Source organism: Gossypium hirsutum, chromosome A11 (assembly GCF_007990345.1).
Source record: "Gossypium hirsutum isolate 1008001.06 chromosome A11, Gossypium_hirsutum_v2.1, whole genome shotgun sequence".
Lineage (NCBI taxonomy): Eukaryota > Viridiplantae > Streptophyta > Magnoliopsida > Malvales > Malvaceae > Gossypium > Gossypium hirsutum.
In genome coordinates this window covers 113,331,317-113,358,877 of record NC_053434.1, presented here as the reverse complement: position 1 = coordinate 113,358,877, position 27,561 = coordinate 113,331,317, and the positions used below count along the sequence as shown (strand labels likewise).

The 27,561-nt window shown below is 32.7% G+C and overlaps 4 protein-coding genes across 5 annotated transcripts; 2 read left to right on the top strand and 2 right to left on the bottom strand.

The window, feature by feature from the left end:
• Nucleotides 1–2,525: 2,525 nt before the first annotated feature.
• On the bottom strand, nt 2,526–4,483 carry LOC107887120 (pentatricopeptide repeat-containing protein At1g09820). Its single transcript, XM_016811269.2, has 2 exons — nt 4,251–4,483; nt 2,526–4,152 (listed from the first exon to the last, which is right to left on the bottom strand). The coding sequence occupies exons 1-2, from the start codon at nt 4,481–4,483 to the stop codon at nt 2,589–2,591; spliced, it is 1,797 nt and encodes a 598-aa protein (XP_016666758.1). The 3' UTR covers nt 2,526–2,588.
• A 294-nt stretch (nt 4,484–4,777) lies between these two features.
• Nucleotides 4,778–12,831, top strand: LOC107887129 (lon protease homolog 1, mitochondrial). Its single transcript, XM_041079924.1, has 20 exons — nt 4,778–5,098; nt 5,518–5,583; nt 5,943–6,128; nt 6,279–6,344; nt 6,473–6,514; nt 6,642–6,764; nt 7,131–7,229; nt 7,448–7,513; nt 7,618–7,704; nt 7,902–7,941; nt 8,294–8,465; nt 8,749–8,873; nt 9,733–9,863; nt 9,957–10,061; nt 10,215–10,328; nt 10,452–10,619; nt 11,116–11,217; nt 11,387–11,572; nt 11,848–12,366; nt 12,498–12,831. Exons 1-20 carry the CDS (start codon nt 4,778–4,780, stop codon nt 12,684–12,686), a joined length of 2,907 nt encoding a protein of 968 aa, XP_040935858.1. The 3' UTR covers nt 12,687–12,831.
• Nucleotides 12,832–18,480: 5,649 nt separating this feature from the next.
• Nucleotides 18,481–21,057, top strand: LOC107904501 (alpha-protein kinase 1). Of its 2 annotated transcripts, none has more exons than XM_016830898.2 (7): nt 18,481–18,574; nt 18,721–18,776; nt 18,953–19,225; nt 19,313–19,486; nt 19,585–19,691; nt 19,985–20,265; nt 20,353–21,057. In XM_016830898.2, exons 3-7 carry the CDS (start codon nt 19,082–19,084, stop codon nt 20,907–20,909), a joined length of 1,263 nt encoding a protein of 420 aa, XP_016686387.1. In that variant the 5' UTR covers nt 18,481–18,574; nt 18,721–18,776; nt 18,953–19,081; the 3' UTR covers nt 20,910–21,057. The 2 variants fall into 2 exon arrangements, with proteins under 2 accessions (XP_016686387.1, XP_040935857.1); XM_041079923.1 differs by having other exon boundaries at nt 18,498–18,574; nt 18,696–18,776.
• A 3,147-nt stretch (nt 21,058–24,204) lies between these two features.
• LOC107887111 (uncharacterized) lies at nt 24,205–26,872 on the bottom strand. The gene is made up of 4 exons (XM_016811257.2): nt 26,725–26,872; nt 26,424–26,587; nt 25,746–25,861; nt 24,205–25,255 (listed from the first exon to the last, which is right to left on the bottom strand). The coding sequence occupies exons 2-4, from the start codon at nt 26,529–26,531 to the stop codon at nt 24,913–24,915; spliced, it is 567 nt and encodes a 188-aa protein (XP_016666746.1). The 5' UTR covers nt 26,532–26,587; nt 26,725–26,872; the 3' UTR covers nt 24,205–24,912.
• Nucleotides 26,873–27,561: the final 689 nt, after the last annotated feature.

The window sequence follows — 27,561 nt, the reverse complement described above, 5'->3', positions numbered from 1 at the left end:
TGTCTACTTACAGGAGGGCTGAAATTAAATTTTAATAGCTTATATCTTTATAATTTTTAAAGAATTAAATCAAAATTTTATCATTTTTAGAGGCCCAAAATATAATTTTATTTTTATTAATTTAAAATTTTAAAATTTTTAAAAGGCCCAAATAGATAATTTTCTATTTTATGGAGGCCGATACTTTTGCCCGTCCCTTTTTTCTCAATACATAAATAAGAGAATAATACATGACTTACTTAAATTTATTTTTTTACATTTATAATAATATCTATACTAATAAAATTAAGACTTAATACTTTAAAGTAATATTGAATTTACCCAAGAAAAAAGGGAAAGTGCCCAGCTTCCTTCTGTATATAGATAATAGTAATATTTTTGGGGCAAGTGCTGCATTGCAAAAACTAGAATCTAAAAGGGAACAGAGAAATATAAGTGGAGCCAACCTTTGTAGGGTGTAGCTGTAGGATGGCCATCAAAGAAGTCAAATAAACTGTGACTCATGCTGTGTGTGATGTCATTTAAAATTGACATTTTCTTTTTGGTGATTAGACCTCCATTCCACTCTGCTCCAACCAAACATTACCCTTATTTCCACAAAACTGCCATTTGGGTTGTTGCTGTGCCTTCAATATCTCTGTAATTTGGTCACCCTTCAACCCCACCCCACATCAGATACGTCACTTTTTCTTAAGATTTTGCTTTATTTTTTTTTTGGCTTAATGCTTAATGCACTATTTCAAGCCTAGGTCTAAATCTTGTTTCACCATAAGAGAATAATTACCAAATTTAAATCTTAAATAGTGGAATAACCCTTATTTTTTCAGCTTCATCTCCCTTACTCTTTTAATCATTTTGTGTAGTACACTATACTAAGAAACTTTCCATTCTTTGGCCCATCAATTCCTCATCCCAATCCAATCAAGCTTAAGCAGTATTCCATGCAATGCTAACTGCTAAACGGTTTATTTTTCTCATGTCCATATATTTATGACTAAACTTGATTATGAGTTGGGTCTGAACTAAAAAACCGACTCAAACTTTGGTCTGTTTTTTAAAGGGGTCTTTTTTTTTAATCTAAACTCCTTTTTTGGACTTATACTTTTGTCCATATCCTCTTACTTTTTAGACAGATAGCTTAATCTATGATCAAGTCTATTTCTCGGTTAAAACAAAATAAGATGATTTTGTAATAATATATGTGTGTGTGAAGTTACTAACTTTCGACTCATGTTGAATGTAATGTTAGGAATTTTTTAATTTAGTGGATTCACATATGAATATAATTATACATAGGCTGCTAGCAATTACAAGAGAGTCTAGTTATTTGATCTAATAAGGCACTAAATCGAAATGTATTTATAAAAATATTATTTGATTTGGTGTGAGTTTATATGCTTAAAAACCCAATAATACTGTAGTTATGATTGATGAGCCCATAACTAAGTATTACTTAATTTAATATAAAGGTCATGATCCTTGAATGAAGTTTCTCTTCTCTTCCTAAGTGTATAAACTAAAGAGAAATATTGTAATTTGACTTAAAAATATCTTAATCACTTCAAGAGTTTCTTTAATAGATCAATATATATATATACATATATTATCATTGTCTATTGATTTACAAATGACTCTCGGTTAATTTGTTTGTATGACTTATGTTGTTTGAATTTTGCTAATCAAGTTTGTACTTTTATCCCATTAAATAGTATCATGGGTGAACGTTTAGTTAAATCTTTAGACGTGATTTAAGTTTATATAATTTTGAATGTTCCTTTCTTGATCAAATGAAATGCATTTGCCAATAATTAGAAGGACCAAGTTAAAGAGTCTTTATTGGCACCTCAAAGTTTAGAGTTCAAGCCTTAGCGGCATTAAGGATATAAGAGTTCGTGGTGACTCATCCTAAAACACCCCCCCTTGCTCAGATCTTATGTTAAATTCGTTAAATGATTCGCACATTTGTTACATTCTCAAAAAATATGTCGGACTTCAACTCCAAGCAATTGAGAGCAAAGCGTGACTTATTTTGAAGGTATCCTTTAAAATATAGTCTCTTGGATCTGGTATTACGAGAAATGTAGCAACAAATTCTCAATAAAGTGTTCATAACAAACACGAAAGGGAAACAATCTAGCAATGCCAATTCCACACTGCAAACAATCTCAAATGGCGCTTTTTGATGATATATTATAACTGAGACAAAAAGTAGAGCTAGGCAGGGTGGCTAGACATGTTGAAATTTTGTAGAAGATTTTGAACGACAAGGACTACTTGCTTTAGTGTAACACTTCATGATTGGATTTTTCTAAATAAATTCAACGATTTTTAGCAGCAATGCCACGTTCATTACTACGGATCAATGGCTGTACTTTGTCGTTATGGCTTTAAAAACCAGAAGTTTGAAAGGTCCTACACTCCTACATCAGAAATAAATAGCATGGTTCAAGGACTTGAGGAGCATATTGCAGTATCTCTTGCAAGAAAAACATATAAATGGATGCTGGAGGGATGGAAACAAGATAAACTGGAACTATCTTTTTATAAACATGATAAAACACTGCAACAAAACAATTACTGAAAGGCTATTAGCTGCCTGAGATGTTATACATATGGCCTTCTATATCAGGAACAAAGCCTTTGTCCACCATTTCCACTTTAACTATCTCGTAAGTCGTTCGATTTGGGATCAAACCTTTCTCTAACATCTCATTAAGAAGTCCATTTGCATCTTCTAGTTTTCCCTTCTTACATAAACCTTTTATTAGCACATTGTATGTTGCAACATTAGCCCGCATCCCTTCTTTCTCCATTCGCGTTCTAACGTTCAATGCTGCCCTGAGGTTTCCTTCCCTACAATAGCCATCCATCAAAGTATTATACGTTACGTGATTCGGTCGCAAACTCATCTTAACCATCTCATCTAAGAGTCTTGTAGCTTTTCTTGACTCTCCATCATTGCACAATGCATCTACCAGTATATTATAAGTTACAACATCAACTTTCAAGCCTTTATTTAGCATTTCATTAATGAGCTTTCTAACAGCTGTAATGTTTCCTTCTCTACATAAACCAGAAATCAAGCAGTTATATGTTGTAACATCAGGGAAAGTGCCTTTATCTACCATAGATTCACGCAGGGCAAATGCGTCTTCCATTCTTCCATCCTTACAATAGGCATATATCAGGGTATTATATGTTACAACAGTAGGAGAGATTCCTTGTTTTACAACATCGTCAAACAAGTCAGTAGCTTCCTTCATCTTACCCTTCTTACAGTACCCATTTATAAGTACATTGTAAGTAACAACATTCGGCTTCAAACCGGATCCTACCATGTCATCCAGCATGCCAGAAGCCTCATCAAGCTTCCCTTCCAAACCAAGTTTATTGATCAAAGAATTATATGTAACCACAGTAGGTTTCAAACCCTGTGTTTCCATTTCCCTAAACACCTTCATAGCAGCCATTAAATTCTCGTCCTTACAGAACCCATCAATCAATATATTGTAAGTAATCTCATTAGGTCTAACTTCATTTGCAATCATTTCCTTCAAAATAGCATCAGCTTTATACATTTTCCCAATCCTACCTTTCTTGCAATAACCAGAGATAAGAGTATTATAGGTAATTACATCTGGCAAGACCCCCCATGCTTTCATGTCCTGAATAACATCACTAGCCTTATTCAATTTCCCAACTTTACAGAGTCCATTAATCACAGTATTAAAACTTATTGCATTAACTTCAATTCTCCTTCTAATCATCTCTTTATACACATACTCCACATCTTCAATCTTATCCTCCTTCACCAAAGCACTCAACAGAGGATTACAAGATACAGCTGATAACTTAAAGCCATAGTCACCAGCTCTCTTAAAAGCTTCAAATGCTAAATGACTTTTCATATTGTTCACATAAGCCAATACCAACATGTCAGCAATTATTGAACTAGCACAAAAACTATCACCAGATACTGAAATTGCATGAAAAATAGATGAAACTGAAATGGAGTTCTCATTCTTCACAAAGCTATACAAGAAAGATCTCATTTTCGGATACCTTTTAGCATTTGCAAGTGAATGTATCAGCATACAACTGTGTTCTAATGAATGGGAAAGATTAAACTCTTTTTCTGACCAATTAAAGTACCTAAAAGGCATCAACAAACAATCAAATAAGCACCCAAAAGGAAAAGAAAGAAACAAAAAGGTTTTGGGGTACCCTTCAAGCTGGGTTCTTTATACTACCTTAGTGTGAGGCACGGGTCAACCCTGGAATCAAGCAGTTGTTGCAGAGGTGTGATGGGGCTTGCGTTTTGGAGATGGGTTTTGAGGCTCTTCCAGTGTTGTTTCGATATCAGTTCGGTAACGATTGGTAATGAAGTGTTGTCTGAAGAGAATGGTCTAAGGGGATGTTTGTGTCCCGGGAAAATGTTCACAAGTATAAACTTCCCATGGAAAAGTTTGGGCTTTGGATGCATCTGATAGAGAAGAAATTAAATTGATATATACCTAAATTGAATTAAGGAAGGAATTGCAGAAAAATTGAGAATTATACGGAAAGAAGATGGGCAGAGAGGGAGAAAATGTTGTAAGGGCAAAACGGTAACTCTTCAAAATCCAAGGGTTTATGACAGGTTTTTACTTTTTAGTGCCTTCAACTTCGACCTCCGCTAAAACCCCAATTTCCCCTTTCAAACCTCTCGGCCAATGGTGCATTTCCTATTGCCATTTTAACCACTTGTGTCACATAGGATTCCTTTTCTACCCCTTCAATGCTGAAACTCGTCTTGTCCTCCTCTTATCGTGGACACTGCCTCAACACAGTAGCTCCTAGACTCCGAGTCAAACCCGACTCAAATTCGCTTTTCGATGCAGTGGGTCGACTCACCGGATTGACTCGGAGGAGCCCTACGAATTCTCTATCCAGGGCTTTCTTCTGTTCTGATTCCAATGATGGGTCCGGATCGGGTTCAGGGTCCCAACCTGTTGTTGAGGTCGAGGTGAAGGGAGTTGAGTCCAACTCCGATGGGTCTGACTCGAAAGCATCGTCGGCTATCGTGCCGACTTATCCCAGGCCGGAGGATTACTTGACGGTTAGTTTCGGAAATTATGAATCTTTTTGTGGTGGGGAGTTCGCTTAGTTGCTGAAAAATAAGCCGGGCCTCTTGGGAAATTTTCCTTTTTGGACATAAACAAAACATGTATAATGAGATAAAAGTAAATTATTTAATTTGCAAACTGTTATTTTTTTTTACTAATCTATTTTCCCTTTTGAAGAATTTTACATTTTTGGACATAAACAAAGCATGTATAATGTAGTGGCATTGGTTGAAGTTTTGATGAAATGAGAGTAAATTTGTGAATTGCCAAGTTTTTACTACTTTATTTTCCCTTGGACATTGCGTAACAAGTTGTATTTGTGGAAATTATGAACGGCATTTAAAAAAAAAAGCTCTGTAATTTGTTCTCTGCTAGATTTGTTTAACAAATTCTTTATCTTATATGTTTGCAGGTTTTGGCATTACCTTTGCCACATAGACCTCTTTTCCCAGGATTCTACATGCCTATTTATGTCAAGGTATATCATGCCGTTCACTTACATGGAGTACTAAATTGGGGTAGTGACTGGTAGTAGTTCATAAATTGTGGTATGGACTACATTGTTGAATTCCAGGGTGTCTTTACAAAGCTGATATTAATGAAATGTAAATTTAGAGCAATTTTTATCAATATGTTTGTAAATCTTATCTTGACCAACATGTGGCCTTGCCGAGTTAATATGACTTGAGCCTTGAAGTGGCACCATTTTATAGATTAGATTTTTAGAGCAAAATCTGTGGTTTTGTAACTCTAGAAAGTCCATACCCTGCTTGCTTTCACTATTATGTAGGCATGAGGTCAATGGATTCTCTTACCTGGAGATGCTATATCGTGCAGGATCCTAAGTTGTTAGCAGCTTTGCAAGAAAGCCGGAAAAGGCAAGCTCCTTATGCTGGTGCTTTCCTTCTTAAAGATGAACCGGGGACTGAGCCCAGCCCTAGTTCTGAAACAGAGAAAAGTGTTTATGATATTAAAGGAAAGGAGTTATTTAATCGTCTTCATGAAGTTGGCACCCTTGCTCAGGTATCTACTTTTGTTGCTCTTCTTTTAGCAGAAGGGTCCCCTCTATATCTTGATTAGTGTTAAATGCAATAATTTTCAGTGGCAGTTAGATACATATGCAACAATATAGCATTATTGCGTTCACTTTGTATCTTAATATGATATTTTCAGATCTCAAGCATCCAAGGGGATCAGGTTGTCCTTATTGGTCACAGGCGGCTTCGAATAACAGAGATGGTGTGTGGAAATGATCCTGAAATCTATCTTTTTAGCCTATGAGAATTTGGTGTTTGTGTAAAATTATCTGTCATACATGAATGTTAATGCAAAACCTTCTGAACTTAAACAGCATGGTTTCTATACAGGTCAGTGAAGATCCCCTTACAGTCAAAGTTGATCATCTCAAGGTATGTTGTCTATATGTTGTCATTTCCAGAATTCTATGTTTAAATTTCAAACATAGAATTGATTTTTCAAGTATGCAGTGAATAGTTTATTAATCTATTGATTCACTAAGCTGTCTTTATCATGTAGGAAAAACCTTATGACAAGGATGATGATGTCATAAAGGCAACATCCTTTGAGGTTATATCCACCCTAAGAGATGTTCTGAAAACTAGTTCCCTTTGGAGGGATCATGTTCAAACATATAGTCAGGTGTGCTCTTTCTTCCAAAATTTTATTTCTTTTTTGTTTATGTTGATTTATATCTTCTCTTTATGTTTTCTAGAGCTCCTAACTCCTCCATGTATTTCGACTTTGCCCTAAATATTCCCTCAAAGTAGTCTCCATTGAGTTTCACATTAGATAATCATCATAAATTTGTCAAAATGCTTCTGCAAATATTCAAATATTAAAATAATATTAGAATGGTTACTATCTTTTTTCATGTCAATTGCCTGCACTAGAGATTGTTTTATGTGCATCATCTCACTATCAAATCTATTTGTTGGGTTGTTCAATTAACTTTAGCGACTTAATTGTGAAATCTTTCTTCTTTTTTGCCTTCTCAATGTTTTGCAGCATATAGGTGATTTCAATTTTCCAAGGTTAGCAGATTTTGGAGCTGCGATATCTGGTGCAAACAAATTGCAATGCCAGCAAGTTCTTGAAGAGTTGGATGTAAGTGCACTGGATACAATGTAATATTGATTACTGATCTTTTTTGAGATCTATTTCTGGTTTAGTTGGTTTTAATTTGAGGATATCATGAGTCTCAAACATCTATTATGTGAATTATCCTGGAATAGGCATTGACCTGTTTGTTTGATTTTATATATTTGGAAATTGGAGTAATTATCTTTTTTTCTCGTTAAACTGTTCTGTACTGTTTTCCTTAGGTGCATAAGCGATTGCAACTTACACTGGAATTAGTAAAAAAGGAAATGGAAATCAGCAAGATTCAGGTACTTGATGCCATTGAATCTCCTTGCACCTCTGCGTTATTTAAACCTTTTTGTTGTTGTTGTTTGATTTGAGTAGGTCTAAATCATTTGAAGCATATTTTTAGGAGTCAATTGCGAAAGCAATCGAGGAAAAGATAAGTGGTGAACAGCGCCGATACTTGTTGAATGAGCAGCTTAAGGCAATAAAGAAGGTATTTTTATTCCAATATTATTCTTATTATTTATGTTCTTCTTAGGTGGTGCTAATGCTTTTACCAATTTATCTTTAAATATAGTCAAATATGCCCCCCATATAATTATTTTATTTTCTTTGAACTCTTGTCTCTATTCTTTATTCCAACCTTTCTTCTGTTGAAATTGGAATGAATTTCATTTTTTTCTGGTGCAGGAACTTGGGTTAGAAACAGACGACAAAACTGCACTTTCTGGTTAGTTCTGTTTCTTGTCATATTTGGCAGAATCACAAGATAGTATTTACCCGTTTGTGTTTCCTCTATCTCTCTCTCACACACAAAAATGGTCATTTGCGTGCATGGATGCTCCTCTTGAACATTGTTGTTGAAGTAATTTTTCGTACGGATGAAGAACTAGACTAATTGTTTATTTTTGGACTTTTTTTTCCAATAAAAAGAAACTTTCTGAATTTCAGTTATATTATAATAATATAACAGCAATTTCTAGTCTATGTAAACCCCCAAGCATAAGTTGCTACACAGTTGTAGTTATCTTTTTAAATAATTATTATGACCTTTAGTATACTTTTCTGTTCCTTTCTTGCAGCAAAGTTTAGGGAAAGACTTGAACCAAATCGAGAGAAGTGCCCACCTCATGTGTTGCAAGTTATAGAAGAGGAGCTAACTAAACTACAGCTGTTAGAGGCCAGTTCAAGTGAATTTAATGTAACTCGTAACTATCTGGATTGGTTAACGGTACTTCCTTGGGGAAATTACAGGTTCAGTTACTCCTGCAATACATGTTAAGACAAATTATGTTAAGTCTGATTATGATTCAGCATTGATATCATATAAGTTTTATTTCTTAAATGATTCCCAATCTCACGTACAAGTGATCGTGATGTTATGATCTTATATCAGGTCTTGTTCTCTGTGGCACAAGTAGTTTTCTGATGTATAACCTGTCATGCTTGATTGTAGGGCAGAATAACTAAGGAACAACTCAGAAATTTTTAATAGTTCGATCTGTATATACGTCTCTAATGTTCTTCGTTTTTGCAGCGATGAGAACTTTGATGTCATCCAGGCACAAACAATTCTTGATGAAGATCATTATGGATTAGCTGATGTTAAGGAAAGAATATTGGAATTTATAGCTGTCGGAAAACTCAGAGGAACTTCACAAGGTTGGTCAAGCTTATTTTCTTTTATAGATTTGTATTGAAAACATAGGTGGATTGATGCTTTATGTTTTTTCTGTCAAACTGGTTTTCTCTGGGATACAATATTATCTGAACTGTTAATTTATTCACCTTTGATTAGATCACGATAGCTTAAAAGATGCTTCATGAATTGCAATCTTGTCATATGAAGTATAAAACTCAGATAGCTTGAATCCAAAAGTCGGTAAATAAAGAAAATTACTGGGTCTTTAGGATGAGCTACATTCATGAAAAAAGTTTGTGTTAGAAGAGAATTCGCAAAAGTTCACTTTTTCCACTTGTATTCCATGTTTGTGAAGTGGCATTGATCAACTCCACTTTGTACCTAAATATTCTGAACAACAGATTTCAGTCAGAGTAAATCTCAAACTAACTGCTGCAGTAAATATTTAGCTCTGATATATAAATTATTGCATGAGACAGTTAACCTATTCTTTTTGTATGGTTGCTAATGTTTCGAAACTTTCTTTAAATTCTATCTACTCTTTTCCCAGTAAGAACCCACATGGTTTTAGGCTTCTGTTCAATGAATAAAAATCTCTAGAAACGAATCCGTTTTATCTTCTGTTCTTGAGTTTAATAGCCTTGGCTATGTTCTTCTGAGGAATAGAGTTGATATTGTGGGCTCCTACTAGTTTGAGTTTGGTGACTTTTTACTCAGATATGTGGTTTCCTTACATAGTTTTGTTAATTAATCTTGTTGAGTCCAACATCATTAGGCTTCAACATTAATGCATGCTGTTAAGCTGTACAAGCTGACCATCTGTTTCAGTTCAAAATAACAGCACTGGCTCATTCATGATCATTTTGTGATGTGTTGCAGGTAAAATTATCTGTCTCTCAGGCCCACCTGGAGTGGGCAAAACTAGTATTGGCCGTTCCATTGCCCGTGCTTTGAACCGCAAATTCTTTCGGTTCTCTGTTGGAGGACTGTCTGATGTTGCCGAAATCAAGGTAGTTGTTCACCTTTCTCCCTGATTATGGTCAGTAAACATCTTTTATCATAATTGCCTTGATCCCTTGTGTTATATCCTAATTTACATCCAGGGCCATCGACGGACCTATATCGGTGCTATGCCAGGAAAGATGGTGCAGTGCCTGAAAAATGTGGGGACAGAAAATCCTCTTGTTCTAATTGATGAAATAGACAAGGTATTTTAAATTTAATGTTTAAAAACTTTGCATGGATAGTGAGCTTCAGGTTACTAAGATGATTTGCTCTTCGCTTCCTTGAATATGGCTCTCTACCATTTAGTCTTGTTGAATTTGATAATGGTTGACCAGTTGATTCTCACATAATGGCAGCTGGGGAGGGGACATGCTGGTGATCCAGCTAGTGCTTTGCTAGAGCTCCTTGATCCTGAGCAAAATGCCAACTTTTTGGACCACTATCTCGATGTACCTATTGACTTATCGAAGGTATATTGGTTTATGATTTAGAGTATCCATGTTAGCTGGCTTGCCTTCAATCGTTTTCTGGCATTTGTATAATATTTAACAAGTAAACTTGATGCCTTACATATCTTAAGCATTTGGTTGCAGGTTCTATTTGTTTGCACAGCAAATGTTGTGGACAACATACCAAATCCTCTCTTGGACAGAATGGAGGTCATTGCTATTGCTGGTTACATTACTGATGAGAAAATGCACATTGCTAGAGATTATCTGGAGAAAACTGCACGAGAAGCATGTGGCGTCAAACCTGAACAGGTTTTTCTTTCACCTGGTCTTATCCCTTTTTTCTCTCTTTCCCCCAACATCCATGTCTGCACGTTACAGTCCTTTAACATGCAAGCATAAAGATTCAAAATAGAGAATAACTATTTGGAAGTTGTGGTTCCAGTCCCTAAGGTGGAACAAACATTGAATCCAACTTGAGCTGGATGTTAAAGTCTTTCTCTTCTCTCCTCCATGTACTAAAAGTATGATTGGTAGTTTTGAATTCCCTGTATGTTCTAGTGATGCTGATATCAGCTAAATGGCAAAGCCAATTACCTCTGCACTTGTTATTAGGTGGTTTTCCCCTATTCCATATCTTTCCAGACCTTGTCAGTAACAAAGTACATTGATTCATTAATTGCAAAATCTGTTGACTGAGTGATATGTTATTTTCAATTTTATTATGGTGGTACTTTTTCTTTTTTTTTGGAGAAATTTTAAAAATGTAAGGGGAGTATTTGACTTCTCATCAAGCTGTCTTGTCCAGGTTGAGGTAACTGATGCAGCTCTTCTTGGCCTAATAGAAAACTACTGTCGAGAAGCAGGAGTTCGAAACCTTCAAAAGCACATAGAAAAGATCTATCGTAAGGTTTGCACAACCGCCCATCTTAAGTTTGCAACGGTTACTAGGTTTCAATCATGAAGCATTACAGTAAACAGTCACATGGATTCACATGCACATACCCTGTTTCCAGTCATATAATCTCTCAAAATTGTGTGGAATCTGGATAGATTAAGACTATGTTGGTGGATTGCAGATTGCTCTTCGACTTGTGAGAGAAGGATCATCAAATGAGTCTGTCATGGTCCAACCTGCTGATGCCAAAGCAGAGGTTGTTGATGAATCTGATCATCATGCTGCTGCAAACAAGGCTGATGTTGAAGTTGAAACCTCGGTTCAGGTTGACGCAGTTCAGACAAACGACCAGCCTAAGGATCCAAAGGTATTTTAATAGTTATTCATTTCTAAAATGGTTTGGGTTTGAGAATTGGGGAAAATTTGTTTTTCGGAATGAAGCTTATGAAGTTAAACATATAAAATGCCGATCTTTGATCCTTGCAAATTTGTCTACTAAACTTTAATCCAAGAACGTCAGCCTTTTAACATTTGTAGCAAGAAACAACTATTCAACAGGTTGTGTGGGTTGTTATGCCTTTTTTTTGTTTTAGTTTCGAGACGATATAATCGAGTTGCTTATTCAAAATTCTTTCCCTGCAGGATGCAGCAGGCAGCCGGGAACTTCAGGAAACTGAAGCAACTAAGGCAGTTGAGAAGGTGGTGGTGGACACCACAAACCTAGCCAATTTTGTTGGGAAACCAGTTTTCCATGCAGAGCGCATCTACGATCGGACTCCAGTTGGTGTTGTGATGGGTCTAGCATGGACTGCCATGGGTGGTTCCACCTTGTACATCGAAACAACTCAGGTTGAACAAGGTGAGGGGAAAGGAGCCCTTCATCTCACTGGTCAACTTGGAGATGTCATGAAAGAAAGTGCACAAATTGCTCACACACTTGCTAGAGCCATTTTGCTGGAGAAAGAACCAGCTAACCCATACTTTGCCAATTCCAAGCTTCATCTCCATGTCCCTGCTGGCGCCACCCCTAAGGATGGACCCAGTGCTGGTTGCACCATGATCACTTCCATGCTATCCCTTGCCATGAAGAAGCCTGTTAGGAAGGATCTAGCAATGACTGGGGAAGTGACTCTGACACGGAAAATTCTTCCTATTGGAGGGGTAAGCTAAACTGACCCCCCCTTTCTTTTTTTCCCTTTTCAAGTAATATGTCATAACATCATAATTAGTTAATTACTATGCTAAATTCTTCTTTCTGTGACCTTACTAAAGCAACATTTTTAAATCTTTAGGTGAAGGAGAAAACAATAGCAGCAAAGAGGAGTGAAGTGAGGACCATAATATTCCCAGCTGCTAACAGACGTGATTATGACGAGCTTGCCCCAAATGTAACAGAAGGTCTCGATGTTCACTTTGTAGATGATTACAGTCAGATTTTCAGTTTGGCCTTCGAATATGATGATAACACTATGGTAAATTAGGTTCTTATTACCAGCCAATGGTTTAGATTGGTTTTTGGCTGAATATTCTTTGCAACTGATCTTGGAATCCAAAACCCAGTTTTATATTGTGAATTACATCAAAATTTTCAATCAAGAAATAACAAGGTTGAGTATAAATTTCTGATATTGTTTCACAACAACAAACCAACAAATATGGAACAGAAGTGAAATGCCATGAATTCCAGTTTCCAGCAGATGCAATTCAGTAATTGTCTTTATTATCCTGTCCAAAAATCTGAAGTTCAGCTCATATTTCGTTTTCCAGATATGCTTATGATAGCAAACGTCATTTGATTATGTTTTTAATTATTTCTTCATTTTTAGATTATGCTTATGATGGAAAATCTAAGATTATCTTCATAAGAAGTAGGGAAAATGACCAAGAGCACGTGTAAGAATCCAAAACAATCATGACCAGTGCTATATATATATGTATATGTATATTATAGTACATGGCGTGTCATATGAAGCTAATAAATATCATTTTGGCATCTAATGTGCGGATATAAAATAGAGAGTGGGTTGGTGGCATTTCAGTACGTCTTTACTTTCAGTTTTTTCTTTTCTCGTGAACTTTGACTCTTGGACGAGTCACCTTCAATTTCACTCTTGTAATCATTCCTTCACGAAATAATTAAATATTTGTGTTAAAACTCAACAGTAAGATTATGTTTTAAAGTTATCCCACAAATAAACTAATAAACTAAACTGCTTGCGTAGATTAAACTTCAATTAAGTAAATGATCTCTAAAGATTCAATGCATGCACCTTCGAAGAAACCCAAAATTTGATATGTCCCGTTGCTAGACTTGAAGGCAAAATCGCACCAACTTCAATATTTTTATGCTCTTTTTCAAATAGAAAATTATAACACGGGTTACTTTAGTTGGTTAAGTATTTATTAGCATTTTGATAAATATTAGGGATTAAGTTTTACTAACAATCTCATTTAATGAGTGATCTCTAAGTATCATTTTCGGTTTACTATGAAACTAATGACATATCTTAACCTTAAACTACAAATTTTCTCTCTAAAAAAGCTACCACCTTTTACAAAAGAGATTATAATTAAAAAAAATATATAAAGAAATATATTAATACTTAAATCTTAATTTTTATGATTTATTTCTTTTAAGTAAATAATGATCATCCAATACCCAATACTATCACATTTGTAAATTCAAAAGTGGCATCATCGTCATCATTGCCATCATCATCTTGGAGGTGAGAAAAAAAAGAGAGATTTGGGGGACCATATTTTGGTCATACTTCCACCAAAGATATGGAACTGTAGTAATAGCTTTCAAGCCATTAATGACTCTTGGGGATGACCACTACTTCACTATCAAACTCATGCTTCTTATTTCTCATAGACACATGAATTTTTATAGTCACCAACTAACAAAAAGACACCCCCTTTTTTAATTTAATTTTATTCTTTCATTATTCTACCCATTAAAATCATAGCAAAGTGTGAAGTGAGTACAGCAATGGGTAGACTCCTTTTTCAGCTTATCAGGCTACCTAACTAACATTATCCACTTCTAAGTCCAATCAGCCGACTCAAATCCCCATGCACTTGAATTTAGAGAATGTGAATTTTCACAAAAAAGTAGTGTCTTTAAGCTTTTGAAGCTTGGGCATGGATTCTATTGGGGGCACGTTCCATTCTGAGAGAATACATGCATCACTATATCATTAATAATGACATAAAGTAAGACAATGATTCTACATATCTAAGCACTCAGCATACACCTTGATTCATTCCAACAAATATTGCACCTTGCACACGCTTCATGGATTTTTTTCATTAAATTTGAAGTTGATTCAAATTAAATTTTTAAATGAATTAAATGAATTGTTTATAAAATTTAAATTCAAGATTTTATATAAAAAGTGAAAAAAAATTATAATACAGGCTATGAACTTAATAAATTTGTTTTTTGTCACTTGTTTTCCTGTTGTTATAATTAGACTTGTTCATGAGCTAACCAAGTAGTTTGTCTAAAAAATGAAATTGGACAAAAATATAGGTCCAAAAAATGAGATTAGACAAAAATATAGATCTCGAATAATATTTTTTGATCCAGACCTGGCTCGACTTGAATTTGTAAAAAAAAATTGTTGTTTTGCTATTATTTTCTCACTGTCTTGTTGTTGTTTTTGCTATAATTTCACTATTAGTATTTTTGATATATTGTATTTTTCAAATTTTTTTATATAAAAATAAAATAAAAAAATTAATACGGACTGAGTCCAAATTTAACATCTATAATCTAGGCCGAACTTGGACAAAAATTTAGACTCATTTTTCAAGTCAGACCTAAACTTAAAATTCTGTTAAGGGTTAACTCAACCCTACCTATGAACAAGTCTAATTATAATTATAATTATGACTAATCCTTATATTCATATAATTATCATATTAACAATTAAAAATAAATTTAAACAACATGGATAATATATATATATAAAAATTGAAATTAGTAGCTAAGAGAAGATTTGAGGTTTCAGAAATTTGCTTGAAATCATGATCTCGTCCGCCCATCACTATATTCTTGATTAGACAGATGAGATTTTCCATTTTCTAACATCTAACAAAGGGTCAAGCTCCATCAATCGATGAAGACCTACCCAATACTCTTTAATTTCGGCATCCCACTTCCCAAAATCTTATTTAATTAATCATTGGTTTTTATCCCAAAAAGGAAGTTATGTCAGTTTGATATGACCTTCCTTCCACATTTCTCTCTTTTTATATTACTTACAGCTGCAGATGTCACTAAGTAGAGATTCACATGCTTGATGGATGCTGGCATACAACTCTAGTAGTAGCATTAAAGTAATGACCTCAATTTCTCTATCATTAGCTGCTAATGACTTAGCCATTAGACTATGATTGGTTAGATATCTTATCCCTAATGCAAATAATTCTTTGTTGATTGTTGTTGTAACAATGTTATTTATATATATATTCTCACTTGGTCGAGTCTATGGGGAAAAATTATTTTATTAATCTTTTTCATCATATTATTGATAATTTTTTTATCTCGAATTTAAAATTTAAAATCTTAAATCTCATACTATAAATGTTGAATTCTGAATCTTGATTCAAAGTTAGAGAATTATTGAAATTATATGTTAATGACATATTAAAAATTGTTGAAATGTCGTCATTAAATAATTACAAAAGGGATCATGAATGATATAGTGAGAAAGGTCCATAAAATAATATCTTCTATGAAAAATCAAACCATCAATCAAAGTTTACGAAGGTCACGTGTTTGATCCACATTCACCGTACGATTCTTATACTTCATAATCTTAATTGAGCACTCTTTAAAATGCGAGAGACAAAACTCTTTGAATGGGACAATGCTTTTCATTGAGAATCCTACCTCAACTCTTCTCAATAATACTTTTTAATTTTTAAATAAAAAATATTTTAAAGAGAATTTTGAAAGCTTTAATAATATTTATTGATATTGATGATTAGAATTGACGTAATTATCTAATAATTGGTTTTAATTTTAATCAACTTAATCAAGAAATGGTGATCGAAAATCACGTGTAGAAATTTATATGTGACGTGTGCAAGTGACTGCTGTGGATGGAATGATAGTAGCTTTCTTTTTAAAGATTGCTGCACCACTAAATCAAAAATCCAATTAATCTTTTAATTATTTCAACTGTGTGTTTTAAATTATTATTAAGGGTTATCAGAGTGAGTACACCCGTTAGTGGATGGCTTAATAGTGTATTTGACCGGGTAGTTAAGGATAGACGGTCTCTCCTGTGAGGTGGCTGGGACTATGATGCACACCGGTGGTTGGTCATAAAATGACCATCTAAATAAGGATGGAGTCAACAAATTTTATTATATCAGAATTAATAAGACCATCTAGATAAGGGTGGAGTAAAAAATTTTATTATGTCAGAATTAAAATGTATATTTTTTATTATAGTAAAAATATAATTTTATTATTTTAATTGTCTATATATTTATAATTTTTAAAGAATTAAATTAAAATTTTATCATTTCTGAAGGGTCACGATGCAATTTTACTATTACTAATTTAAAGTTTTATAAATTATAAAAGAGTTAAATGGAGGAAATAGTTTAGGGGCAAGTGGGGCCCTTTCCAACCCCTTGACTTAGTCCCTACATCTAGATTCGGTTGGTTCTGGGGTTGCCACATGCTCTAATCGAGATAGTAGTATAACAATAATCCCTCAGTTGGGAGGTACGTTATAAAGTGAGACCATCTACAACTTGCTTCTAAAAGTGGTAGTTACTGCAAAAAAGGTAATGGGTGGTAATTTGGAACTGTTCACCCTTACAAAACGAAAAGTCGTCAATGATGGAAGTGAAAGGAGATAGTGCGGAAAATTGCCTTTGCTTATTGAAATTTGAAAAAAAAATAAATCTCCAAGACATTGCTTTGTAGTTTGGCGAAAGGTACAAATATTGACCTGATGATTCAAGAATATACAATGCCTTGAAAAATATATTGAAAGTCATTCCTACCCCTTTTTAATAATTGACTAATGATATTTTTATTTATGGTTAACCTGTATAAATTTAACAATTCCATCCGCAACTAATTACTAAAAATTAGAATTTCAATGTTACCGACCATTAAAATAACTTTATTTAATTATATGTGAAAAATAACAAAAAATAGCAATTCAATGTTAATAAAAAACAAAAAAAAAAATATTGTAAAGTAACATAATTAAAGTTAGAATCTAAATAAAAAGTAGCAAATCTCATGTTTAACTTTGTATGGCTATATAATTAATGTCTCTTTCTTTTCTTCATCTTATTTATAGTAAATAACTATGGTACATATCTACTGTCAGATTGCATCTCCTTCATTTTTACTACTTTTTCTTTAATTTCATCAAAATAATTATTAAGAAAAATCCAAGTTGACTGTATAATTTTCATACCAGACTAGGCTGAATTCTTTTTGTTATTGAAAATGAAAAATTTCAATTTATTCTCTACTTTCTAGAGTTTGGATTTATTGCTGATAGAATTTCACATTAATCCTTCTTTCTCTTTATCTAGTGAACAAAATTCGATTTAATTTAAAAAAATTTTTAAAAAAATAAAATTCAAGTTAATTGAATTAAATTATTCAAGTCAACTAGAATAAGTAATTCGAGTCGAGTTGAATTTTATAATTTGAATAATAGAGTAGTGTAAATACTCTTTTGGTCCATATCAATTTTAAAAATAAACAAATTGATCTCTCTCAATAAAAATAAAAATAAAAATTCAAAATACTTATAAAAATTTCAAATATATATAAAGAAAGTTAAAATTTTAAAAATTTTCTAAAATAATATTTTTTGAACCTAAAATAGGACTAGTCAACTTAAAATTTTTTCACCTGATTCGATCCAATTTCACCACTAATTCATCCAATAAAAAAGAATTTTTTTATTAATCATTTAAAAGATTCTTATTAAGATTTTGCTTGATTGATGTACTTTTTTCCTTTAAAAAAAATAAAATATTACAAGTATTATTTTTTAAAAATAAAAAAGAAATTAAGACTTTTTAAGACTTTAACTAATTAACAAACTACAAAGAAGTTGATATACATCCAAATACATATTTAACAGTTTGACTTTAAGTTAAATAAATAACAAAGTTTCTATTATACCAAAATACCTTTTTAAAATAAATAAAATAAAATGTAATAAACAATAAACTAATATACTAGTTTTCACGTAGGAGCAGGAATCCTTGTGTATATATATATACATATAACTCACTTTAGTTTCTCAAACTAATCGTCTCTCTTCAAACACCTTTTTTCCCTCTCTCTTTTCTCTGCGTCAGTTTTCAGTTTCAGGTTCTTTTAATTTTCTTTTTTATTTGCTTTTAATCTCACATTCCATGTTTTTCAAATAGGATTTTCCTTTTTTATTGATAAAGAAATCTGGGTTTTTTTTTTTGTTTTTTTGATTATGGAGCATTATGGTATGAACGATTCTGCAGATTTTAGGAGTAGTGCCGATGAATATCTTGAAGCGGTTTGGAGACGACGTATAGAGGTTCTTTCTTTGATTTTCTTTATGGATTCTTTTCTTTTCTTTTGATTCATGCATGCTGTTCTTTATATTCAAACACCATCTTTCATAGCAAGAATAGATCAAACACCACCTTTATATTCATGCATGCTGTTCTTTATAGGCTGTTCTAATTTTTTCTTTTGTTTGAAAATTTGCAGTTTAACGTGAACGAAGCTTTGTGGCGATTACCACCTCTCGGTTTAAAGCTTACTCAAACACCATCATTCTTAGCAAGACTAGATCAAGTGGAAATAAATCAATTAAATCGCCTTAACAACCTTCACAACATGACCGACAACATGACGGATAATGCTTATACTGCCATGGCTGCTACACCAATGCCAAACGACTATATTTTACAACATACAAATATGAGTAAGCTTAAAGCTGAAAATTTCATGATGTCCTCAATTACAATCGGCTCATGGGAGGTGAATAATCATTTATATATATTTTATGTGTCGATTATGTATGTCATATATATATATACATATTGAATGAAAATAAAATATTTGTAGAGGAAATCGAAGAATGAAGGTGATTTGGTAGCCAAATGTTATTTTGCTAAAAAGAAATTGGTGTGGGAGGTCTTAGAAAGTGGGCTGAAAAGCAAGATTGAAGTACAATGGTCTGATATTTCGGCTTTCAAGGCTACTGTGCAAGAAGGTGAACCTGGGATTCTTCAAATTGAGGTAATTAACATTTTCTATTTTCTATTACATATATATGTATAGTTTTGAATTGAATTATATCGAATCGTATTGAATTTTTGTGTCGTGTCGTGGTGCAGTTAAATCAACCTCCATTGTTTTATCATGAGGTTGATCCACAACCAAGGAAGCACACTCAATGGAGAATGGTTTCTGACTTCACTGGAGGGCAAGCTACTAGTAATAGGTTCGGGTTTATATTTGATACATTGCCCATTATTTGATATTCATCGAAATATACTTAACTTTGCTTAAATTTCAACCGGCTAATTGAATTTTTAACAGTGTTAGTGATTTAGATTAAGGTGTAATATTGTTGCTAATATAAGCAGAATGGTGACACGCTATGGCTAGATATTTGATAATAAGAAGATTAAGACTAAATCATAAGTTGAGCATATTACAGGGTTTAAAACTACAATTTGACCTTTCTACAATTATTTCCTATCAATGTATTCAACCTCAATTTGTATCTTTCAGGAGGCACATTCTTACATTTCCACCAGGATCCCTTGAGAGACCCCTTGAGAAGCTCTTAAGAAGCGACAAACGGTTGCATCAGTTGAATCGACAAGATTTTCCAGAAAGCAATTCTCCATACTTTCCACCACCCTCTGTTGCAGATGTTGTTTTGAATTTCGGTGGACAACTTCAAATCAGTCCTCCTCGAATCGACCAACAACAACAGCAACCTCTTCTTTCATTTGCAAGAACACCTGATCAAATGTATCGCCCTCCACCACTTGATTCACCCATACCAGGTATTACCATCATTATCATATAATGGCTTCGGTCCCTCTACATACTCAAATTGTGTTGTATTATAATGTAGTTTATGAATTTTTCAGAATACGGAAGCAGTCAAATGTCATTTTGGGATCAACTAGCAAGGATCAACAATTTTGGAGATAATCATTTCATTGCAAATCAAATTGGGGGAACTAGAATGCCATTCAATGCTACTGTTTCATCTGTCCCGCGGGTGCCTTTCCGAAGCAATTACATACCATATCCACAGAATCAATTTCGTCGATTTGCCTTTATGCAGCAGCAGGAGCAGGAGCCGGAGCAGCAGCAGCAGCAGGAGGAGCAGCAGGAACAGCAGCAGCAGCAGCAGCAACCATCAATGCTCCAAACAGTCAATGATGAATACCAACAAAACATGCTCTCCAACAACAATTCACAAACTGTGGTTCCAAATAGCATGATGACCCCAGGAGGCAATTTTTTAGAAAATCCAAATATGGGTGACAATGGTGCGTTGATGAATAATAATAATTTGCCTACCGATATTTTTGATCCGCAGCTGTATGTTCAACTTATGAACATGACGACCGACAACGGTTCGTTTAGTTCGTCGGGGAATAATTCCGACGGCAATCAGGAGGGCAATTATTGGTTATGATTTTAATAGGTTTTTCTTTTTAGTATATAAATTTAGTTTTCTAGGAAGAAGTGATTTTTTTTTTTAGGATTTATGATTTCCTTATGCAACTTATGGAAGTCTTTGCTCTTGTTTTTAGATCATATGAATATAGGAAGAGATTTTGGTATTCATTTTTGCTTTATATTAATTAGTTCCAAAATGCTAAGTCCAAAATTTTATTATTTTTGAAAGATGAAAATGCAATTTTATTATTATTAATTTAAAATTTTTTAAATTATAAAAATAGGGTCTTTTGCCACCCTTAATTTCGCCTCTGCTTGTGTGTTTTGATATTAATTTCTAACATTTGAGAAATATTTTATAAATTTGTTATATGGGGTTGAACAAACTTTAATTGATGTGGTTAATATGAAAAAATAATTAAAGCAAGATAAATATTTATTTATCTTTATGTTGTTATGATAAATCAATTACATTGAGATGATTATTTATTTATCTATTTGTTATTTTATTGATAAATCTTATTTAAATTAAATTTTAGTGATAAAAGTCTTTAGTGTTTGAATAAATACTAAAAAAAGACAAAAAAATTTATTGATTAGAGGATAAAGTCTTCAACTTTTTATAATTTGAAATAAATAGACAAATACTAATTTTGGAGTAAAGTGTTATATTTATAAGAAATTTTTAAACCTTTTATAATTAGAAATCAAATAGAAAGATAAATACTAAAATAATATTAATTTTGAATGCAAATTGTGATCTATTGATAAGGCGTTCACTTCTTCAAAATTAGTCTGGGTTCAAATCACAATTCCATCAAAAAATATTAATTTTAAAGATTTATTGATGATGGGAGGTAAATTTATATTTAACGTAAATATTATATGTATATATATTTATAAACTCATAAGACGAATTAAGATATAAAATTATAATTATATCTTTGAAGTAAAACAAGATGTATTACAATTAGTGCCTTGAAAAGATATTGTATAATGCTCCGCACTGCTTCATATGTTGACACTATCTATGTACTTCTAAGTAGTGTTGTCTATGGATCAAGTGGTTTGCTCTAAAGTAAAGAGTTTTTATCCTTGGATAGGTCTACGTATACTCCTAAGACCACATAAGATGTAAAGTTCTAATTGTATCTTTGAAATAAAACTAGATGTATTACAATTAGCCTTTCAAAAACATATTTCATGATGCTCTTCTTTAATCCATAATCAGCTTTCTTAAGTTAACACTATCTATATATTTTTAAGTACAACTATTTATAGATTAAGTGGTTTTTGAATTAGGTTTAACATTAGATAAACTGCATTGCTGATATTGACCCTAAAAAAAGAAACGGTAGGTGCAATTAGTCCATGAACAGCCAACTATTGCAATGTAAAAATTGGATAGGTTGAGTCTATGGTCATTGGGTCCTCCTAAAAAGATCTACTAAATTCATCGAATTGTTCTCAAGAATCAAAACTGTCAGTTATTAATGAAATTCCTTATCAGCTCTCTATAAAATACTTGTTTGGACGAGGGCTTTCAGACATCATAAGCTAAACATGTGCTGACGGATAGCAAACCCACTATGATATAATTAGAGAAGGTATAACTATGAATGACCCTATATTGAATACCGGTAATAATATTAACAAAAGAACTTCTCCTATGCTTCCAAACTTTAGGTAAAGAGTTTTTATCCATAGATAAACCCAAATGTATTATTATTTTATAATGTTTAAATATTAATATGGGGTTTTTAGATAGTTGAATTGGACTTAAGCTTCTAACTTAAAATGTTCTTAAAATTAGACATTGGTTGGACTTAGCCAATAAACACTTTTACTCCTAAGAAGGCATACTATCAACCCAAACCCCTTAAACTTTGAGCTTACAAATTGCTTGCCAGCAGACCCTGCCTCCAAATTCGTTTATGGTGTTCAACAAAAATATTTAAAAATGAGAATTCAAGAAAGTCACATGAAAAGGGAGCAAAACATTTGAGCAACATTCTCAATGCATCAGCTCAAACTATACAAAGGGTCAATTTAGTATTTTAAGAATCATTTTTGAGAAAAAAAACATTATTAAACAAAATGTTTTTCGAAAGAGAAAATGTTTTTCAAGCCTTCAAAATTAGCTTAAAAGTGTTTTTGACAGGAGCAAAAAAATTTTAATGTTTCTCCAAAAGTTTTTTTTTTTGGTCTAAAAAATACTTCTTAAAAGCAATACTAAACTGACCCAAAATATATCTTAAAAATTTCTATCATGGAAATGCCAGAAATTAGCACATATTCATGAAAAGAAAAAGAAGAAAAAGGAAGCAGCATATATTGATGAGACATAGCAGATTGTGAGGATGATGAATTAGAGAAAATTTATGAATTATGAGAAGCATTAGGTGTTGAAAACAATGAGGAATCAACAACACGCACTCATGTTTCCCGCCCATATCCATCTCTGCGCCAGAGGAGTTCAGGTCAGTATCTTACTCTGCTTTGCCTGTCTTTTTCTTTTTTGGCCATGGGTTAAAATGTACTTACATATATTATCTATACAAAATATAAGATTATGAAATATACTCTATCTTAAGCGATTATTTAATTTAAAAAATTCAAAAAGAAATCTATCTATGTTATTAAATTTTAAATGAAGAAAATATAATATATTTTCTTTTGTATTATATCTTCATAATCAATTTTTTAGGGAAAAAAAATTAAAACGGTAGATATTTTTAGATTTTCTCAAGTTTTTTTTTTAAATTAAATTAAATTTTAAATTTTTTACTCAAGATTAATTGATTAAGGTTAATCACTGTCGAATCCTTTTTGAAAATAATATCTCTTGACTTCTATGGAAATTTAGAAAATAATATTTATGTTTTTTTAAAAAATTAAAAAAATTAATATTTTTAATGATTTAAATTTTTATACATGATAATAAATTTTTTTAATAAAATCCAATAGAATTTTTCTAGATTAGGACTATTTATTAGTTAATGAAAAATATTTTAAATAAATTTTATTTTATTTTAATATTATATTATTCTATAAAAACTTTAGGGTTTCGTTTAGAATACAATGGACAATAATTAATTTTGAATTATTATTATTTAAAATCTATATATATCAAACAATTTAATTATATTCCATAATTAATTTTGAATAATATATCACATAAATTTCATGACTTGAATCTTCAATACTTAATTTTTCAACCCTTATTCTGTTTTTAGTTTATCAAACACCATCCATTTTTTTAAAAATAATTTTAAGTTCGGAATTTTAACAGTGAGAAATATAGAAAACCGTTTCATGAGAATATTTGAAATCTAAACATTGATAATCACATTCCAAATTCTTACATTACCACTGAAAATATAAGATTCCACCAATCAAACTCTCCTATTTTAAATCTAAAAATCTTCACAACTGTGTTAAAAGACTTCATGCTAAGTCCTTTGCTCCTGTTTCTCAAATGCCAAACCTGGTATATACTGCCCAATTTAGTTCATCCTGCCAAGATCACATACTTCTTTCACTATCACAAGCTGCCAAAACCTTCCTCCATATCTGCCTTGAAATTTCACAGCTACGAGCTCCACTGCTTCTAAGTGCACATGGTCTCTTTTGAGGACAATCTATCAAAGTACAGCAAGGCAAGAAATAAATGGGTGCCTAGGAATAAGTAGATAACACCACACCAATCTATGTCACATTCATTTATGGTGTTCAACAATTTATTTCTATGGTGCAAGGGCCAGAAACTGGATGATAATAATAATAAAAAAAAGCAACTTTTTTATCTACTTTGTCAATAAGCAAAGCCAAATGAAACAGGCCTGGGGATATACAAGGAAATGAACTAAACCTAGCACTGTTGTGTTGTTCTATCACTGGAAATTGAAGGGAAAATTTTTTCTTGTCTTTTTCTTCCCAGTCAAAAGACCACCACATTAGGTTTTGCAACAATCGTTTCTGTTGACACATGAAGATATCTTCATGCTAGGCATGGGAGATTAATTAGCATCATGGGGTGCGGCTGGAGTATCGGTAGACTTTCCAGTGATGTCAGTGGCACTTCCATTGGCATTCATGTCATTGAAACTTCGTTTCTTTGATTTGGATTTCGAGTTCTCCTTTTCGTTTTCACAGTCTTTTTCCTTCCCTTTTCTTTTCTCATCTCCGACTGCTTTTTCAGGCAGAAGAACAACATCGTTTGAATGAGGAAACAGTGGAGGTTCCCTGCCACTTAATTTACAAAAGACTCTTTCAACCGTTTCACTTATTTCCTTCCCTAGCCCATTGCTGTCAAGAATCAACTCCCAAACTGATTTTGAGGCCATCTCGAGCACTGGGGTTCTGCCCAATGATAAGAACAAAAATTAGTTCCACCTTACATTTAATTCCCCATTAGCTTTCAAATCAGGAGCAAATAGCATATTGAGAGTGATGACTATAGAAAGTTTCATAAATTATGATAAACTATAGGCCAGGACATAAAAACATGAAAGAAGCACATGAAATGTCTAAAGCATTATTGAACTTTAACTGTTAAAAATAACAAAGATCAGCAACAGTCACTCAAGTTCCTGCTTAAGTGCATCAAACAATTTTCTTTAGGCTGGGAAGGTAAGAACATGAAAGAAGGACACGAAACCATCTAAGCATTTTTGAGCTTTAGCTGTTGAAAACAATGAAGGATCAACAACACTCACTCAAGCACCTCTCTAAGTGCATCAAACAATTCTCCTCAGGCTCAGAGGGTAAAAACATGAAAGAAGTACATGAAATGATCTAAGAAATATTGAGCGTTAGCTGTTAAGAACAATGAAAGATCAACAAGACTCACTCAAGTTCCTGCCTAAGTGCATCAAACAATTCTCTTTTGGTCTGTTTCTCTGCACCAGATGTGTTTAGGACCTTACTCTGCTCTGCCATTTTGATCGTTGTGTTTTTCAGCTCCTCCTATAGCAAAGAGAAATTGCAGATATCATATACATTGGAGGAAGTGTTATAAGTCATTACTCTTCAAATTCAATGAAAGTAGGTTTTGTAGACAATATTAATTAATTATGTAATATCAGCAAAGCACACAATCAATATCAGCAACTTCAATGGAGACCCAAGAACTTAAGTTAATCATCATCTTTAACCAAGTTAGAACAATAAATATAATAAACAAATCATTGAAGCTTGATGGAGTCAAAACATTTACAGAGATTATACGATAAGCATATAACATTATAATCAGTACCCAGAAAAAAGAATAAAATCTTCTCTTTTATAACATCATAAAGAAAGAAAGACTAAAAGGACTTAATTGCATTCAAACAAGGAACAAAGATTCATATTCAAGCTATTATCAAACGAGCTCAAATAAATAACATCAGTAAAATTGCAAAATTTCATGATAATACACAAAATTAAGGGGCACTGTCCCAGAAAATCGTTCAAGGAACTACTTTTACGTAAAAAAACACACAAATAAAACCAGGTTGAATATAAAAGAGATTATTGAGAGACTAACATTGGCTTTTAGCTGATTTATAATCTTCAACCTGAGAGCATCAATGGTTCCATCATTCATCAATGACTCCAACACATCTTCTGGGGTTATTACTGATGATGACCCCATCTTTTAATTTTCACCAAAAACTAAAATTGACAGATTGAATCCCTTCAATTCAATGCCTGAAAAAGAAAAGGCAAAAACAAAAAAACTCTTAGGGCTTCGTTAAGCAAAAATAAAAGTTGGGTACTTGAAAACAGAAACAGAAGTTGAATAGCAGAAGATGGAGATTAGAAAGTTAGAAAGGGTTTCATCGTACCTCGTCGTTCTCTTTGTTGTCAATCTGCAAAATAAACGATGATTTATTTGTTTCTCACATGGGGATAAAGTACTAATATTGAACATTGGGGGACTCCAGCTAGGGAAACGGCATCGTTTTGCAATATACTCTTCAAGGCAGTTCTTTGTTTTGGATTTTTTTTAATGGTTAAATCACTTTTGGGGTCAAAATTTGGTAACTATTATCACATTAGGGTCTAAACTTATTTTTGGAGTTAAGCCCAAAACTTGATAATTGTTCTCAAGTTGGAGCTTGAACTTTGTTTTGTTCAAGTTAAGTCCGGAATTAGTCAATTGTTCCTATATTAGAGTTTGGACTTTTTTTTTCAAGTTAGTCCCTAATATTTTCTTAAAAATCCTAAAATTCATATTCCAATGTGGAAACAATTGCCAAGTCCAAGTCTTAATATGGGAATAATTGCCAAATTCAATGACTAACTTAGACAAAAAAGTTAAAGCCCCAATATGGTAACAGTTATCTAGTTTAAACCCTAAAGTAAAAATAATTACTAAGTTTAAGGTCTAAATTGGATAAAAAAAAGTTTAAGTTTCAATGTGATTTAACCTTTTTTATCAAATAAGTCAGAAAGAAAATGTTACCAATATGAGAACAATGTTATAGTTAAATTGTAAGGTAAGTCACATTATAAAAAAAGTTCAAGCCTATAAGGATTTAGTATTGTTAGACTTTTCTTCAAATCTATGTGGCTCTGGGTTTAAGGAATTTCAAGAGTGTTTGGTTTGATTTGTAAAATGAGAAGAATGAGCTAAGAGACCTTGAAGTTGACACTTTGATTCCTCTTTAGTTCCTAATTAA

Bases quoted from the DNA above. Each gene is read 5' to 3' on its own strand.
- LOC107887129 (XM_041079924.1), top strand. From the start codon at position 4,778: ATGCTGAAACTCGTCTTGTCCTCCTCTTATCGTGGACACTGCCTCAAC. The intron at 7,230-7,447 runs GTAAGTGCACTG...TGTTTTCCTTAG, and splicing joins AAGTTCTTGAAGAGTTGGAT to GTGCATAAGCGATTGCAACT. The intron at 10,062-10,214 runs GTATTTTAAATT...ACATAATGGCAG, and splicing joins TAATTGATGAAATAGACAAG to CTGGGGAGGGGACATGCTGG.
- LOC107904501 (XM_041079923.1), top strand. From the start codon at position 18,705: ATGAACGATTCTGCAGATTTTAGGAGTAGTGCCGATGAATATCTTGAA. The intron at 18,777-18,952 runs GTTCTTTCTTTG...GAAAATTTGCAG, and splicing joins TTTGGAGACGACGTATAGAG to TTTAACGTGAACGAAGCTTT. The intron at 19,692-19,984 runs GTTCGGGTTTAT...TGTATCTTTCAG, and splicing joins GGGCAAGCTACTAGTAATAG to GAGGCACATTCTTACATTTC.
- LOC107887120 (XM_016811269.2), bottom strand. From the start codon at position 4,483: ATGCATCCAAAGCCCAAACTTTTCCATGGGAAGTTTATACTTGTGAAC. The intron at 4,153-4,250 runs GTAGTATAAAGA...GATGCCTTTTAG, and splicing joins GACCCGTGCCTCACACTAAG to GTACTTTAATTGGTCAGAAA.
- LOC107887111 (XM_016811257.2), bottom strand. From the start codon at position 26,531: ATGGGGTCATCATCAGTAATAACCCCAGAAGATGTGTTGGAGTCATTG. The intron at 25,862-26,423 runs GTTAGTCTCTCA...TCTTTGCTATAG, and splicing joins TAAATCAGCTAAAAGCCAAT to GAGGAGCTGAAAAACACAAC. The intron at 25,256-25,745 runs GTGAGTCTTGTT...ATCATTGGGCAG, and splicing joins GCACTTAGGCAGGAACTTGA to AACCCCAGTGCTCGAGATGG.